General features: G+C 36.8%; 3 protein-coding genes across 3 annotated transcripts; 1 reads left to right on the forward strand and 2 right to left on the reverse strand.

The window, feature by feature from the left end:
* Positions 1-143: 143 nt before the first annotated feature.
* Positions 144-4,758, forward strand: ino80c (INO80 complex subunit C). The gene is made up of 5 exons (XM_073847647.1): positions 144-449; positions 529-627; positions 3,377-3,488; positions 3,622-3,689; positions 3,797-4,758. The coding sequence occupies exons 1-5, from the start codon at positions 234-236 to the stop codon at positions 3,926-3,928; spliced, it is 627 nt and encodes a 208-aa protein (XP_073703748.1). The 5' UTR covers positions 144-233; the 3' UTR covers positions 3,929-4,758.
* A 3,223-nt stretch (positions 4,759-7,981) lies between these two features.
* On the reverse strand, positions 7,982-11,661 carry LOC141343186 (nuclear factor 7, ovary-like). The gene is made up of 6 exons (XM_073847788.1): positions 11,269-11,661; positions 10,716-10,811; positions 10,391-10,621; positions 10,249-10,271; positions 10,055-10,173; positions 7,982-8,532 (listed from the first exon to the last, which is right to left on the reverse strand). Exons 1-6 carry the CDS (start codon positions 11,659-11,661, stop codon positions 7,982-7,984), a joined length of 1,413 nt encoding a protein of 470 aa, XP_073703889.1.
* Positions 11,662-12,400: 739 nt separating this feature from the next.
* Positions 12,401-15,318, reverse strand: LOC141343018 (nuclear factor 7, brain-like). Its single transcript, XM_073847615.1, has 6 exons — positions 14,917-15,318; positions 14,719-14,814; positions 14,404-14,634; positions 14,262-14,284; positions 14,065-14,183; positions 12,401-13,895 (listed from the first exon to the last, which is right to left on the reverse strand). Exons 1-6 carry the CDS (start codon positions 15,307-15,309, stop codon positions 13,306-13,308), a joined length of 1,452 nt encoding a protein of 483 aa, XP_073703716.1. The 5' UTR covers positions 15,310-15,318; the 3' UTR covers positions 12,401-13,305.
* Positions 15,319-16,593: the final 1,275 nt, after the last annotated feature.

Consider the following 16,593-nt stretch of genomic DNA (forward strand, 5'->3'; position numbering starts at 1 on the left):
ATATAAGAATCAACCATCTTGAATTTTGTTTTTTATATTTGTTCTACAATAATCATATTCTAACACCAGCGGAACCATGCAGGCAATCGAGTGTAGCAACGGAATACAAACCTCTGGTACTTTCTCATCACTTCCGGGTGAACGGGATGTTGTGATTATTTGCAGGCTAACGTGCTCACAACAAAATATGTACGTAATTTCAAGTTATGTTTGTTGAATGTCAGTAAAGACAAATGTCTAGCTCTTCTGAACCGGGAGTATCAAAAGCAAAGGATTTAAATCCAGCGACGCTCTCGGCAGGTAAAGCTGTTACAGCGGCGGCGTTAGTTGCTCAGGCCCGGAGCAAGAAACGACCCATTAGTCCCGCGACCCACACAACCCCGCAGCCAAATAATAACAGCAGCAAAAAGAAAAAAACACAACCTATATCGTCAGCTACTCCGGCTCAAGTAAGAGTTCAGGCAAGCGCCTCGACATGTTTTATTTATAACGAAATGCTTCTCATTGGTGTTGCTGCTTTTGTTACAGGTTGCTCCAGTGGAGTCGACTTCTGAGGGAAAACTAGTGGGAGCTGTTGATGTAGAGACTTCTACCAAATGCCTTCCTTTTAAAAACCCCAACTTTGTGGTAAGATTGTTTTAGAATACTAGAAATCTAAAATCTTATGTTATAGATTAATACATTCATTAGGGGTGTGTAACGATATTACAAACCGAACCGAAATATCGCGATACACCAACCACGATACGTATCGCGAAACTCTCGTGGCGTACCGCGGTACTCTCACGCCCCCTGCTGCCCATTTTTGGGGTTGACGTCACTTGTCCCTAACTAATTTAACCAATTTAAACACATCTTTATTTTATCACATTTTGATTAAATTGTATTAGTAATGATGAGCTTTTGTTCTAAATTTTGTTCTAAATATTATATTCTAAAGTTAGTATTTTCCAAGTGCCTGTCATGTCATGTGACTTGAGTGAGCGATCACACTCGGTTACTACTCAGGGCAAGACATTAACGCTAGTCCGGGACAAGTGGATTTTGTGAAAGGGCAAGTGAAAGGGGATTTTACTTGTCCGACCGGACAAGTAACCTGATTAAAACGTCAAGTACAAACAATAACTAGCGCAGCAACGAAACTTTGGTGAGCATAATTCTGATTTTATTACTTAAGATAACTGAAAACGGACGGTATCAAGCTCGTGCAGGCTATCTGACTCACAGAAAATCAACACTAACAGGCTCAACAGTACACAAAGAAACAAGCATGAACAAACATACTGCGGTAGGAAAGCACTATTACGATTGCAAACGTGAGTGACATTGATTTTATACAACAGTAGTTCAATAAACTAGTAGTTAATATTAACTGACTTACATTTTAGACACATCATTAACCATTTTTGCAAACGAAAATAGTTCTAAGCAACAGCAGAACCTCCGTGAATCTCCGAGCAACACAGCGGTATTTCAGTACTGAATGATTTAGCATTTTTTTTTTATGAATCGAGTCAGTGAACGAACTGGGTGATTCCATCTATGGTTGAATCCGTGACTCGCTCATTAAGACAGTGACTACTGCCACCTATTGGTGGTTCGATTTTATATTTAAAGGTATTGCATTTTTCCAATAGCCTGGCAAGCCAGACCCACATAAATGTAGGGTCTGGGCACTCTCCATAGACAGGGCTCAACCGGAGGGGTGGGATAAACGGTTGTCTTTCAAACTCCTCTCCACGCAATAGGATAGCGCTACAACCAATCAGAGACGTAGTCGGTCAGGTGACGTAGTCAGAGCGACGAAGATTTTTAACAAAAATCAGTGCACTGTGCAGTCTGTCAGCTAAATAATAGACATAGATGGGCACTAAACCTTTAAAAGTAAACAAAAACATGCACAGACAAATCCAAATTACACCCTGCGGCTCGTGACGATACATTGATGTCCTAAGACACGAAACGATCGTTTTTTGCAAGAAAATGAACAGTATTTATATAATTTTCTTTTTACCTTTGATACACACCCACGTCCATCTGTCATGAGCACGAGTTTAGCATATCTATGATTCGACTCGTCACATGTGAACGCGCTTTGATGTAGTATACGCAAACACCGAAAGGGGAAATATGTAAAAAAAAAAAAAGTCCAGGATGAGTTTGCGCAAGCAAACGTAATCTTTTTCAGCTTTAAATGGGTTTGAACAACCAGGACAAGCGCAAGTAATTACCATTTTGAATAGCCGCTATATCCACAATCTCTTGTGCTGTGTAAACAATGAGTGTCGTATACACGCCACAGATCGCTTCCGGTGTTTGCGTATTCTACACCACAGCGCGTTCAGATGTAACGAGCTCCTGCTCAGGACACATGGACGTGGCTGTGTATCAAAAGTAAAAAAATATATAAATACTGTTCAGTTTTCCACGCTTAATTCACGGAACCAGGAATTCATGTCTGACGGAACTTATGGTCGCAGGTCAGTCGTCATCATGTTAAGCCCGCCCACCGACTTGTGATTGGCCAGGTACATCTTGGATTTTTCGGAAATTTAAGTGAATTGAGAGTAACTAGACTGACCTTGGAAGCAAATGTAATTTGCTGCCGCTAGGGGCGCGTCTAGATTCTAGGCTATTTTTCCAATATTTTTGTATAACATTAATCTTATTACATTATTTATGTATTTGCAATTTTACTGTGTAAATGCATTTTTTGGAACCTCTTATCTTCATTAAACAGTCTAAGTAAATACAGTTAAATGTCAATTTCATTGCAGGTCCGGTTTTTCCTGTGCAATGGAAAGATGGAGTTTGTTGATACTGATTTAATTTGTGCAACCATACAGAGTCTAATTATTATAATTTGATGTATTGATAAAATTTAATAATTTGATGTGAATGATGACACATACAGTTAGTAAGGTTAGGAAAATAAAGTTAAAAAGTGTCCTAGAAATCAATTTAAGGCAAATATCACAAATATTCAGATTAAAGTAAGACCTTATAGAGTAGTGATTAGACTATTGCTTCAGAATGGATTAATTTACAGCAAAAAAGGCATTTTTTTGCCCCGGACAAGTAAATTTTTAACTCGGACAAGTGAATGTCTAATTTTCACTAACTTACTCAGGTATCCTGACTGTACTAAAATGGGTTGGCAGAGTTAATAAAGAAAAAGTTTAGTTGTTCTTGTTATTAAGTGAATCTATTGTTCCTTAGCATTGCTGTTAAGATGACATCAACCCTAACCCCACAGCAAACAGAAACCGAACCGAACCGAACCGTGGCTCCAAAACCGTGAACCGAACCGAATCGTGCCTTTGGTGTATCGTTACACCCCTAACATTCATAAATTTCTGTATATCTCCTTCACTAGCATTCCGGTATTGGTGGAGCAGCAGCAGGAAAGAAGAATCGGACGTGGAAGAATCTGAAGCAGATTTTAGCAGCAGAGAAAGCACTGCCCTGGAATATAAACGATCCTAACTGTGAGTCTGACCTGCAAAAGTAATAAAACATAATATTACGAACATCTAATCTAACTGTCAAATCATGTCAGTAAACTAATGCCCTGTGTGTGTTGATTTCATTTGGCAACATGTTTTCTATTTGGTTTGTCAGACTGCAACATAGATGCGCCTCCTTCTATGAAACCTGCTAAAAAGTACTCTGACATCTCAGGTCTGCCGGTGAGTTTGTGGGAGAATGTTTTCTGTTTAATAATTTAAAAGCAGTCATTATTTTATGAGAGTAGTTGGTTATCTAATTATGCTTAATGTTTGTATCTGTGTCCCAGGCAAACTACACTGACCCTCAGACTAAACTGCGCTTTGCATCGACAGAGGAATTTTCCTACATCCGTCAGTTGCCCACAGATGCGGTGACTGGATACCTGGCTCTCCGTAAAGCCACCTGCATTGTCCCATGAGAGAGAATATAAATCTTTCCAAAATGCAAATGTATACACCGAATGACCACCGGATGCAACTGGATGTAAAGGACTAGTATACACATACTCGTATCATATCACATTCTGTTCCTTGTGAATGTTTCTATTTGCCTTCATTGTGAATTTGATTGGTCTACTACAAAATAAAGAAGTTTTTTTTTATTTAGATTTTCACTGGGTTGTTTAAATAAACTACTTGAATTCTTATTATGTGTTTGGTAAAATGAAATCTGAGATCACCTGTATGTGTAACTTTGTTAAACCAGAAACAATACAAAGCACAGCGTTGTTACAGTTGGCTTAATATATTTTTATTTTGCTGCCTTTTACCAGCATCATGACATATTTACAGTAAAGAAAAACCATCAAACCCAAAATTTCTCACCCATTGTTCTAACCAAGAAAGCCTCAACTTTTTAAATAACTTAAGCTATGTTAAGAGAGCATTGTAAACTAAACACCTGTAAGTTATATAATAACTTAATAGATATAACACCAGAATGAATTGATTTCCAAGGGCATTTTTGTCACCACCTTAATAATTGTCTGTGTTATCTTTAATGTCAAATATTTCAATTTAATCCATAACTTCAATCAATCAAAATACTTAAACTGTTGCCAGTAACAATCAACCCTTCACCATAAGTTTGACTGGCAGGTGATCTGACCAATCATAATGGTAAATATGCCAAAATTAGTCTGTTAAACAAATCAGACAGGAGAGTAGATTAAAGTTGGTGGACTTGAACTTGGAAAATAGTGTTTACTGACATCATTCTGTGGTTGAAATAAAATAACTTCTGATGGAATTCATGTTTATTTTGTTATATAACTAGTAAAGAGGAAGATGAGATTCATATAACTCTTAATTGCATTATGAAACAGACATTTGCAATGTTTAACCAGCCAGCATGTTTGTTTGCTGTGTGCTGCTGCAGAACAGAAGAGAATGATATAAAAAAGCTCCTGAATAACAATTTGTTGCTGTATTGTTTATCCCAAAGGGAGTGTTATCCTGTAAACTATATAGTAATCCTGTGATATCTCTCATGTGTAAAACTATTTTTGTATTGTTACAACCATTTTAGCTGGTAATATTTTCAGAGAGGAGTCTACATTATAGGAATGAAAGAATGGAAAGACTCACTCTGTGAAGGTGGTTGTCAGTGTGCACAAATGCGTGTTAGTGTGTACAGGATCACAAAATGATAGTTTTCCCCTGTCCCAGTCCAGCTCCAATCTTACCCTATGAAACGTTTCCTTAACTGGAAAGGGACACACTCTTTGCAGACATTGTGGCCACATGACAGAATAACAGGAAAACTGAAGATTTCACAGCACACTGGACAAGTAAGATCTTCCACGGATATCGTTTTCACAGAAGCCATTCTTTTACTTTTACTTTCTCTTCTTTGGTTTCATAAATAACCATCAGAATCAGCAGGCCTGCTGTCTATTCTGTTTTCAGTCCAGTAGGAATATATGCCTAAAATTCTTTTTAAGTATGTTTTTTTCTCTACATCACAGAATCCTTTCTGCTTTTGTCCAAGAGCTTAGAGAAGTGTCAATCTGTGACAAGAAAGCGACCATAAGAGTTTAAGTTCCTGTAGGGAAACAAGCATGTGAGTCAAGAAATAGGTATTTGGTTAAACTGTCACTAGATATCTTATGATAAATAAGTTTTGATGAGCTTAAACCATTCTGTGGATAGACAAGGAGGTTATTGTAGTAGTTTGTTGATTCATTTAAACTCACAAAGCAAAGCCACAGATTTGCTTTATATGACCAAACATGTTGAATTGAACTGAAAAGTTCCTTGTCATAATCCTACTCCGATGTGCTGTCATACAGTTTAATATATTCATAAGTCATTCATTTTTCACAATCTTGCCTATAAATAAAGACTTGACTGATTTGGATGATGGTGCCTGGTTGAACCTTTTTTCCACAGTTACTAACCAGTAAGAATTGTCCCCTGTAAAGATTCACATTCATTCATGTCAGTACTGAGTGTCATGTCATGTATAGACCAAATTTCCAGTCATTTTCAGAACTTTATAGGTTACATTATGAAATCTAATCACTGAGATATGGAGTCTCACCTTCAATTAATATTTTAATATTATGTCAAAAATGCTTCTCAATTGTTACAAAGGTGTTGAGTCAAAGAGGAGTGTTGGATTGACATGCAATGACAATTTTATTAAGACAAAATAACAAGCAATAAAGGCATCCATCATCAGCTCAAGCTCAGGATTGACTCTAGTTCTCTACATGACAGGTCTAACGTTTACTCATTTTACTCATTGATGGTGCTGCATTTGTCACAGGTTGCTCCAGTGGAGTTGACTTCTGATGCCAGCGGGAGCGGTTGATAGAGACTTCTACGAAAGTCTGCCTTTTTAAAAAAACAACTTTGTGGTAAGATTGTTTTAGAATACTAAAATGTTATGTTACAGTTGAATACATTCATGAGTTCTTCCTCTTTTACTACCACCCAGGTATTGGTGGAGAATAGCAGGAAAGAAGAATCGGACGTGGAAGAATTTTAACGTAAAGCAGATTTTAACAGCATATCCACGTTGCTTGTATATTAGGTGATGAATTCAAGTTTGCACTGTTATCAGTGTTTTATGATGATCATATTGATATTGTGGTGCCTGGTTTTTGTGCTCACACCAACAAGAGATAGATGGACATTGGGCCTGCTGTATAAATGTTGACAGGTCCCAACATGGTTTAAGTTAGTGATGTGCAATTCTTGAATTAATCGTTCACAAAATCAAACCAAACTTTTATAAACATGCAGCTTTTCTCTTCTCAAGACAATAATTAATGCAAAGGAGTCGTGTGGATTACTGTGATGTTTTAATTAGCTGTTTGAACTCTTATTCTGACAACACTTATTCACTGCAGAAGATCCATTCAAAGTCAAGTCAAAGTCAGCTTTATTGTCAATTCTGCCACATGTACAGGACATACAGAGAATTGAAATTGAATTAGTTCCAGACCCTTGGTGCATAACAGATACTATTAAATACATTTATATTTAAAATTTTGAATAAATACAATTATACATACAATGTAAAAATATATATACAATATACAAGGAAGGGCATGTGTTAAGCAAGTGATATAATGACAAATTTCTCCAAAATGTTGATGAAGAAACAAACATTTACATTTTGGATGGCCTCAGGGTGAGCAAATTTTCATTTTTGGGTGAACTATTCCTTTTACAACTATCAAAATGTCAATCAAGACTGCAGGTCAGACCACTGATCTATAATAGAGAACAAACACTGGGATTGACTACAGCAGGGCTGCCAACTTTTGATTTCAGCTTGGTGTGAGAATTCCAACAGCAGTCTCTGTAGGGGGGTCCAGGGGCATGCTCCCACGTAAGAAAATTTTATACATTTTACAGTTATACAATTCATCTATCTGGTGCACTTTGAGAGTTCACAATTAAGAGCTCCAATACAGTTTCAGTGTGCAAACTAAACAAAGAAAAAAGCTGGTCAATTGACTTGATCTTGAGGTTTAAAGGGGACTCAATCCTCTTTTTAGTTGTGATATAGTGTCTCAGTCTAAATTACTCTCACACTGGTATATTTAGAAACCAAACAAATTAGAATAAAAAAAGAATTAGAAAAAAGAATAATGATAATAATAATAATAATAATAAAAATAATAATTTTAAATTATTATTCTAACGACAGTAATATTGAAAACAGTTCTGTAAAGTAAATAAAAACAAGTGTTTCACCGGTATGTTATTTTTTAAAGCATCTCTCAGTTTAGTAAATTTGCAAACAAACAATCAACGAGCCTTTCTATGAAATGAAAACATTACATAATGAGCATTTATAATATTAAAGACTAAACCTTGTACAAATGAAAATTAGTGAACATTTATTTTACTATTTATAACCAACTATTATACATTTTCCTCTCATTGTGTTATTCTTTCTTTAAAAATATTTATTTTGCATTGGTTGCCTCCTCTTTATATTATCATTCATAAACCTGTCACGTGTAACACTGTTTTTCTGTTGTTACAACCGTTTTAGCCGGTAATATCTTCAGAGGAAATGTTAAATCATAACTTTGAAACAATGGAAAGACTCTCTCTGTGAAGGTGGTTGTCAGTGTTCGTAAATGTGTGTTTGTTACAGGATCACAGAATGACAGTTTTCCTCTGTCCCAGTCCAGCTCCAAGCTCACCCTATTAAGCTTCTTTCTAACTGGAAAGGGATGGTTACAATTTTCTGGAGATTGTGAGGAATATTTATTATTTCTGTACCAAACACACCAGACACTGGTGTTAAAGACAGCTGCTCCCTTTCTTTGGTTTGATTCTGTGGTCACTCCAATAACCCACTCTGAATTGTCTCCAACCTCGACATCCCAGAAGTGTGTTCCTGAGTTAAAGCCCTTTGAACCCAAAACACAGGGATATACATCAAATCTCTCTGGATTATCAGGAACTGGTTGATGCATCTTGCTGCGTATCAGACTGATCAGATCATCAGACAGGATCAGATGGGAATTTGCAGTGTTTGTGTCCAGAATCACAGGAGCTGATGAGAGACAAACAGCAGATGTTTTTTTCTGATGATAATTTAATCAACATGAGTGAACAGGTTTCTTTTCTAGTCTTATGGCTGAACATTTTTCAAGATGATTTAGGTCAGTGCTGTTATGGATAGACTCTCTTACATTCCTGTGCCTGATGAATTTTACCATTGACCCTCCGTATACAGTCAAGCCCGAAATTATTCATACCCCTGGCAAATTCTGACTTAAAGTTACCTTTATTCAACCAGCAAGTTTTGACACAGGCTTCTCCCAAAAGATAATAAGATGATGTACAAGAGGCATCATTGTGGGAAAAAAATATTTCTCAGCTTTTATTTACATTTGAAGAATTTGGCATGTCCAAAATTATTCATACCCTTTCTAAACTGTCACAGTCTTTGGGAAAATCCAAAGTTCTATACCATTCCAAATAGTCCAAGCTGTTCTAAAGCATCCAAATTACACTGATTCATTGAGAACAGCTGTTTTAATCAACTCAACAGGTGAAAAACAGAAGCTCTCTGCTGTTGGTTTGTGGACAGTCATGACTAAGACAAAGGAGCTCACTGAGGACCTGCGGCTGCGCATTGTGGCTGCTCACAAGTCAGGAAAGGGCTATAAGACCATATCTAAATGCTTTGAAGTTCCAGTGGCTACAGTGCAAAGTATTATTTAAAAATACAAGACGTTCCGCACTGTGAAAAATTTCAGAGGACGTGGTCGGAAGTCAAAATCGACACCTGTGCTGGCCAGGAGGATAGTGAGAGAGGTAAAAAAGGATCATCACTAAGGCCATCCTGATCATCAAAACATCTCAAGGCAGGCAGTCCAACGGACACTGCACACCGCTGGGTTCAACGGACGCAGACCAAGGAGGACACCACTTCCTTCGCTTAGCCCTTATAAATGCTCATCTGGACAAAGAAGAAGACTTCTGTACTTCTGTTTTATGGTCAGATGAAACAAAAACTGAATTGGCCACAATGATGTAGCCTTCATTTGCAGTAAAAAAGGAGAAGCCTTCAACCCTAAAAACACCATCCCCACTGTCAAACATGGTGGTGGGAACCCAATGTTTTGGGGTGTTTTTCAGCCGGTGGACCAGGGAACCTAATCACAGTAAACGGCACCATGAAAAAGGAGCAATACATCAAAATTCTTGACAACAACATCAGGCAGTCTGCAGAGAAACTTGGCCTTGGGCACCAGTGGACATTTCAGTACAACAACTACCCAAAAAGATTTGATAGCTGTAATAGCCAATAAAGGTTTTTCTATTGATTATTGAGAAGGGTATGAATGATTTTGGACATGCCACTTTTTGTTCAAATGTAAATAAAAGATGAGTAATATTTTTTTTCCACAATGATGTCTCTTGTACATCTTCTTATCTTCTGGGAGACGTCTGTGTCATTTCTAATAATAAAAAAAACTTGCTGGTTGAATAAAAGTAACATTAAGTCAGAATTTGCCAGGGGTATGAATAATTTGGGCTTGACTGTTTATCTGTAATATCAGACTTACTGTTTTGAACAAGTTCCTGCATCTTCTTCCAGACTCCGAAGGTCAGGTTTTTAAGGTGATCTGCCACATTAATCAAAGCTCCTGAAAGCATCGGCGGATCCTGCTGTGAACTCTGGGCTCTGGAATAACATTCAGTAGTCAAAACTTCAGGGAGTTCACAATCAAAGACACAAGTGACATGATGTCTTACTTACCTTTCCATTGTGGCATTAAAGTTCTGGAAAATATACAAAAATGTATTATCTTCTTAAATTATTAATATTTGGATACATTTGTTAAAACTTTTCAGCACAGGTTGACAGTATGAAATAGAGAAAATAAGGCATCAGCTCTCACATGTAGAAATGAGATGTCACTGGCGTTCATCTTCTCCTCGATGTCTTTTATTGTGTCTGATAGAGCTGAGATCTGTCTGTTCATCTCCTCAAGCTTCTCCTTCATCATCTGACTCTTCTGCTCTTCCTCCTTCCTCAGTGCAGTGATTGAAGCTTCTTCTTCATCTTGTAGAAACCGATGAAGCTTCTTAAACTGCTCATTAATCTGCTGCTCTGTGTGCTCAGCCTGACTCTGAACATAAAAACTATGAGAACCTAAACTGCATTTCCATAACAGATTACATATTTTCATAAGAAATATTGATGATTTGACTCCTGATCCTCACCTTGATGTGCTGGACTGTTTTTTCACAGTCTCCTTTATTTTTTTCTGTGTGTTCAAGCTTCTTTTGTAAGGATTTCAGTGCTGTTTTGAGTTCCTCCTTGAATTGAACAAAGTGCAAATAAATGATCGTTTGATCTCTAGGAGAACAGGTGATATATTTGCATGTTCTTTACATGTTCTTGTTACTCTCTGAATCTCTGGAATGACTCAAACACATCAATTCTGAATATTGTGTTTATTACCTTCATTGTGATTTTATGTTACCTTAATTACCCAGTCATAGACTTTCAAATTATTGTTTAGAATTAACTACTTTCCTTCTTATGCTGTTTATTTAAGAAAATATACTCTGGTATTACCTATTTGAACTGTATGTGAACCAAAAACGGTTGCTGGATATAGAGTAATTTATTGGGCTGCCATCTACCAGCATCATGAGGTATTACAATGATACACAGGTAAAATAAACCAACAAACCAAATATTGCTCTAACTTGCCTGTTTTAACCAGTTATGATTTCATTATTGTAGCAGACAAGACAAAATGTATCCTACCTTGTTAGATGAAACAACTTCATTGATGGGTCTGAAACTGTGATTTACATGTTTTTCTGAATCTCTGCACACAACACACACAGGCTGTTTATCATCCAAGCAGAAGAGTTTGAGTTTCTCATTGTGTAGACTGCAGACCTCCTCAGACCTTGAAGCACTTTCTACTGTGAAAGACTCGCATGCATTTTTTAACATCAGATTACAAGGAGGTCTATCTATTGAGGATCTTCTCCTGCAGACGGGACACTCCTGAGTACTTCTGGTTTTCCAGAACTGTTGAAGACACTCTTTGCAGACATTGTGACCACATGACAAAATAACAGGAAAACTGAAGATTTCACAGCACACTGGACATGTAAGATCTTCCACAGATACCGTTTTCACAGAAGCCATTCTCAGCTTTTCTCAAATTGAATGATTTTTTCTTTCACTTGATCTTCTTTGTTTTCATAAATAACCACCACAATCAACAGACCTGTTGTCTATTCTGTTCTCAGTCCAGTCAAAATATATGCCTAAAATATTTACTGTTTTCTCTCTTATCACTGAATCCTTTCTGCTTTCGTTCAAGAGTTGAGAAAAATGTCAATCTGTGGAACCAAAGAGAGAAATAATAATGGTCACTTCCTGGTTGTGAAAGAGGGAAGAGTTGATCATGATGATCTGGATGTTCTGGTATTTTGAGTCTTCTTTAGTTGATATTCAAGTTCCTGCAAAGAGAGCAAGTATGTGAATCGAAAAATAAGTGTTTGGTTAAACTCACTAGATGACTTACAGGAATTAAGTTTTGATGAGGTGAAACTGTTCTGTAGACAGACAACCATAAACATCTACAAGAAACTGTATTTGTTTTGATGCAAATATGTCCTTGCCCAATATAAAAAAGAGTGAAAATTTTTCTAATAGATTTTCAGTGGATTGTTTTCAATGAACTACTTGTATTCATGAAGATATGTATTTGGTAAAATGAATTCTGTACTCTCAATTTGTGAACTGTGTGTAAATTAAAAACAATACAAAGCACAGTGTTGCTACAGCTTGATATATTTTATTTTGCTGCCATCTGTCATCCTCACGAGGTATTTACAGTGATGCACTGACAGAAAATCCAACAAACCCAAAATTTCTCACACATCAGCCTCAACTTTTTAAAAATACACAGTGAAGCTACATTAAGGCACAACTGTAAACTAAACAACTGTAAATTATATTCAATGGTAACTGAATAAATAGAACAACAGTCTTGCCACTGTCTTATATGGAGCCCAGTTGGCTTCATTTTTTTTTATCCTCAAGACTAATGATGTTTCTATACTTTCTATACATTTTCCGATGATGTTTTCTATACTTCTATCATGTATTGATCATGAAGCCTTTGAAGATGCTATTAAAGTTCACTTTCAGAACAAAAAATTACAGATAATGTACTCACCCCCTTGTCATCCAAGATGTTCATGTCTTTCTTCAGTCGTAACATTTCAGGATTTCTCTCCATATAATGGACTTCTATGGTGCCCCCAAGTTGGAACATCCAAAATGCAGCTTCAAATGGCTCTAAACGATCACAGCCGAGGAAAGGCGGGTCTTATCTAGCAAAACGATTGGATATTTTCTAAAAAAAAAAAAATTTAAAAATGTATATAATTTTTAACCTAAACTGCTCATCTTGTCTAGATTTGTGTGTACGCTGTGTAGAAATAAAAAGTATACAAATTGTAAATGTTTTTTAGAAAATAACCAATCGTTTTGCTAGATAGGAACTTCTTCCTCGGCTGGGATCATTTAGAGCCCTTTAAAGCTGCATTTAAATTGAATTTTGGAAGTTCAAACTCAGGGGCACTATAGAAGTCCATTATATGGAGAGAAATCCTGAAATGTTTTCCTCAAAAAACAATTTCTTTACAACTGGAGAAAGAAAGACATGAACATCTTGGATGACAAGGGGGTGAGTACATCATCTGTTAATTTTTGTTCTGAAAGTGAACTACTCCTTTAACATTACTGAGCGAACAATTTCAGATAGCAGAAGAATTAGATTCATTTAGGTATAAGTTCATTCAGCTCAAGACTGAATGATATTGGTTTGAATGCAACGTCTGTTGTTACAACTACTTTCGCCGGTAATATTGTCAGAGGGACAGATCCATCAAAAGTATAAAAGAATGGAAAGACTTTTTCTGTGAAGGTGGTTGTCAGTGTGCGTAGATGTGTGTTAGTCACAGGATCACAGAATGATAGTTTTCCTCTGTCCCAGTCCAGCTCCAATCTCACCTTTTGAAGCTTTTCTATAACTGAAAATGGACGGTTGGGTTTCTTTGGGGATTGTGAGAAATATTTACCATCTTCATACCACATGCACCAGACATTGGTTTTAAAGAAAATGTCTCCTTTTCTTTGGTTTGATTCTGTGGTTACTCCAATAACCCACTCTGAATTGTCTCCAACTTCCACATCCCAGAAGTGTGTTCCTGAGTCAAAGCCCTCTGAACCCAGAACACAGGCATATTCATCAAATCTCTCTGGATTATCGGGAACTGGTTGATGCATCTCGCTGCTTTTCAGACTGGTCAGATCATCAGACAGGATCAGATATGTATTCGCAGTGTTTGGATCCAAAATCACAGGCGCTGATGAGAGATACAAACAACAGGTGATTTTAATTTAAGGCTTATTTAATCAGTATGATCCAATATTCATCCATGACTTTAAATACTGGGGTCAAGTTTGGGGGTGAATGTTTATCCTACATATCCTTCATATCCTGCATATGTTTTATCTACAACATATTAGACTCACTGTTTTGAACAAGTTCCTGCATCTTCTTCCAGACTCTGAAGGTCAGGTTTTTCAGGTGATCAGCCACATTAATCAAAGCTCCTGAAACCATCTGTGGATCCTGCTGTGCACTCTGGGCCCTAGAATAATCATTTAATAGTCAGAACTGCAGTTTGAGTCCACAATCAAAAATATGAGCGACACAATGTCTCAATTACCTTTCCATTGTGACATTAAAGCTCTGAAAAATATACAAAACAAGTATGTCATGTCAAAAGAGCTTCTCAAAACAGGTGGAAAGTTTGACTGTGCTGGGGAATAAGTAAGTGTTGTGCATAAGAAGAAATATTCAGTTCTTACTAGTAGAATTGAGATCTCACTGGCATTCATCTTCTCCTCGATGTCTTTTATTGTGTCTGATAGAGCTAAAATCTGTCTGTTCATCTCCTCAAGCTTCTCCTTCATCATCTGACTCTTCTGCTCTTTCTCTTTCTTCAGTGCAGTGATTGAAGCTTCTTCTTCATCTTGGAGGAATTGATGAAGCTTCTTGAACTCCTCTTTAATCTGCCGCTCGGTGTGCTCAGCCTGTGTCTGAAATAATATGCATTCCCATATAACAGGTTGCATTTTTTTATTCTGTGTTGAAAAAATGATCATTTCACTCCTGATCCTCACCTGGATGTGCTGGACTGTTTCATCACACTCTCTTTTATTTGTTTCTGTGTGTTCAAGCTTTTCTTGTAAGGACTTCAGTGCTATATTAAGCTGCTCCTTGAATTTAACAAAGTAAAAATTTGTGAAATTGCAGTTTTTGTTAGACCCAATTATGTTTTTTTTTTTTTTTTTGTAGGGAACAAGATAAATGTGTCCTACCTTGTAGGATGGAACAACTTCATTGATGGGAATGAAACTGTGATTCGCATATTTTTCTGAATCTCTGCACACAACACACACAGGCTGTTTATCATCCAAGCAGAAGAGTTTGAGTTTCTCATTGTGGAGACTGCAGACCTCCTCAGAGCCTGAAACACTTTCGGCTGTGAATGACTCGCACAAGTTCTTTAACACCAGATTACAAGGAGGTTCATCTCTTGAGGATCTTCTCCTGCAGATGGGACACTCCTGAGTGTTGCCGATTTTCCAGAACTGTTGAAGACACTCTTTACAGATACTGTGACTACATGACAGAAGAACGGGAGTCTTGAAGATTTCAAAGCACACTGGACAATTAAGATCTTCTGCAGATACTATTTTCACAGAAGCCATTCTCAGCTTTTGAATAAATTTCACTTTCTCTTTCTCTTCTTCGTCTTAAATAATAGGAATCGTTTCCTTGTAAGTTTTGAAGGGAGGAGCGGATCATGCCCTGTTTTCCACCTTATTTTTCAACGCGGAAGTAAGCTGTTATGTGAATGTGGACTTCCTGCTCATAAGCCGCCATCGGGAAATAACGAGAAGAATAACAAAGTGCAGTAAAGGGTACAACTGTTTGCACGACAAACCACTGTCATCATAATTAAGATACTATATTAAAATAAATGGTCAGACACAACTGTTTGCAATATCTAGCAGCAAAACGAGCTCTTTGTACAGCAAAACATAACTGGAAGCGATGAGACTATAAACCTCACATGAAACTTTCAAATGGCCGCGTCACTCTTATGGGAAAAATAAGTTGAAAAAAAGTTTTGATTTGTTTTTCTTGAGGGAAATAGGGGAACATGTTGGGGACATGGTCGGTTCACTTAATTTTGACGTGGCCAAGACATAAGTACACAAACTTGCGTGACTAAAACAAATGGATATATTGATACTTTATTTTGAATTAAGAATCACAAAAAAACTGTAGACAGGATTCAAATTAAGCTTGTTTTATCAACACTGAGTTTTAAAAGAATATATAAAACATAAAATAAAATAGGACTACAAGAAAACATACCAATCCCATTTTACATTCATCGTTTCTTTATTTAATTATTACTTGTGTAGCCTGTTTTTGTCAAAAAAAAAAATGAAGTGACCCCCTTTTATACTTATAGGATAACTGTTTCAAATTAACAACCTTTATTCTTGTGCTGTACATTTGACATAATATTATCTGAGATCGGTTATTTGTATTTGTGAACCAAAAATATTACAATGCACACTGTAGCTCTTTATAGCTTATTCAGACATTTGATTTTGCTGCCATCTACCAGCATCTCAAGGTATTACAGTGGTAGCTACATTGAAAAATAAACCAGCATTGTACAGTACAGGTAAATAATAAAAAATGAGAAAATAGAAATAGGTCCCACATCCTCCAGAGAAAGGAATAACTTCATTAGTTAATTAATTCATATTTTATGTCTCTTGAAAGCCCTCTCTTTGGAACAGCTTTGTTGCTGGTAAAGTCTCTGATTTTATAGTATTGATGTGAGTTTGCTAGTTGGTCTCCTCAAGGACAGTTTTTCCCAACACGAGCCTGTGTGATGCCCAGCTTTTCTTCTCTATGGAGGTTTATGTTCATCTAATTGACCATAGTATGTCTCATGGTTCTTAACAATCTTC

The sequence above is a fragment of the Garra rufa genome, chromosome 9, assembly GCF_049309525.1.
Source record: "Garra rufa chromosome 9, GarRuf1.0, whole genome shotgun sequence".
Classification (NCBI taxonomy): Eukaryota; Metazoa; Chordata; class Actinopteri; order Cypriniformes; family Cyprinidae; genus Garra; species Garra rufa.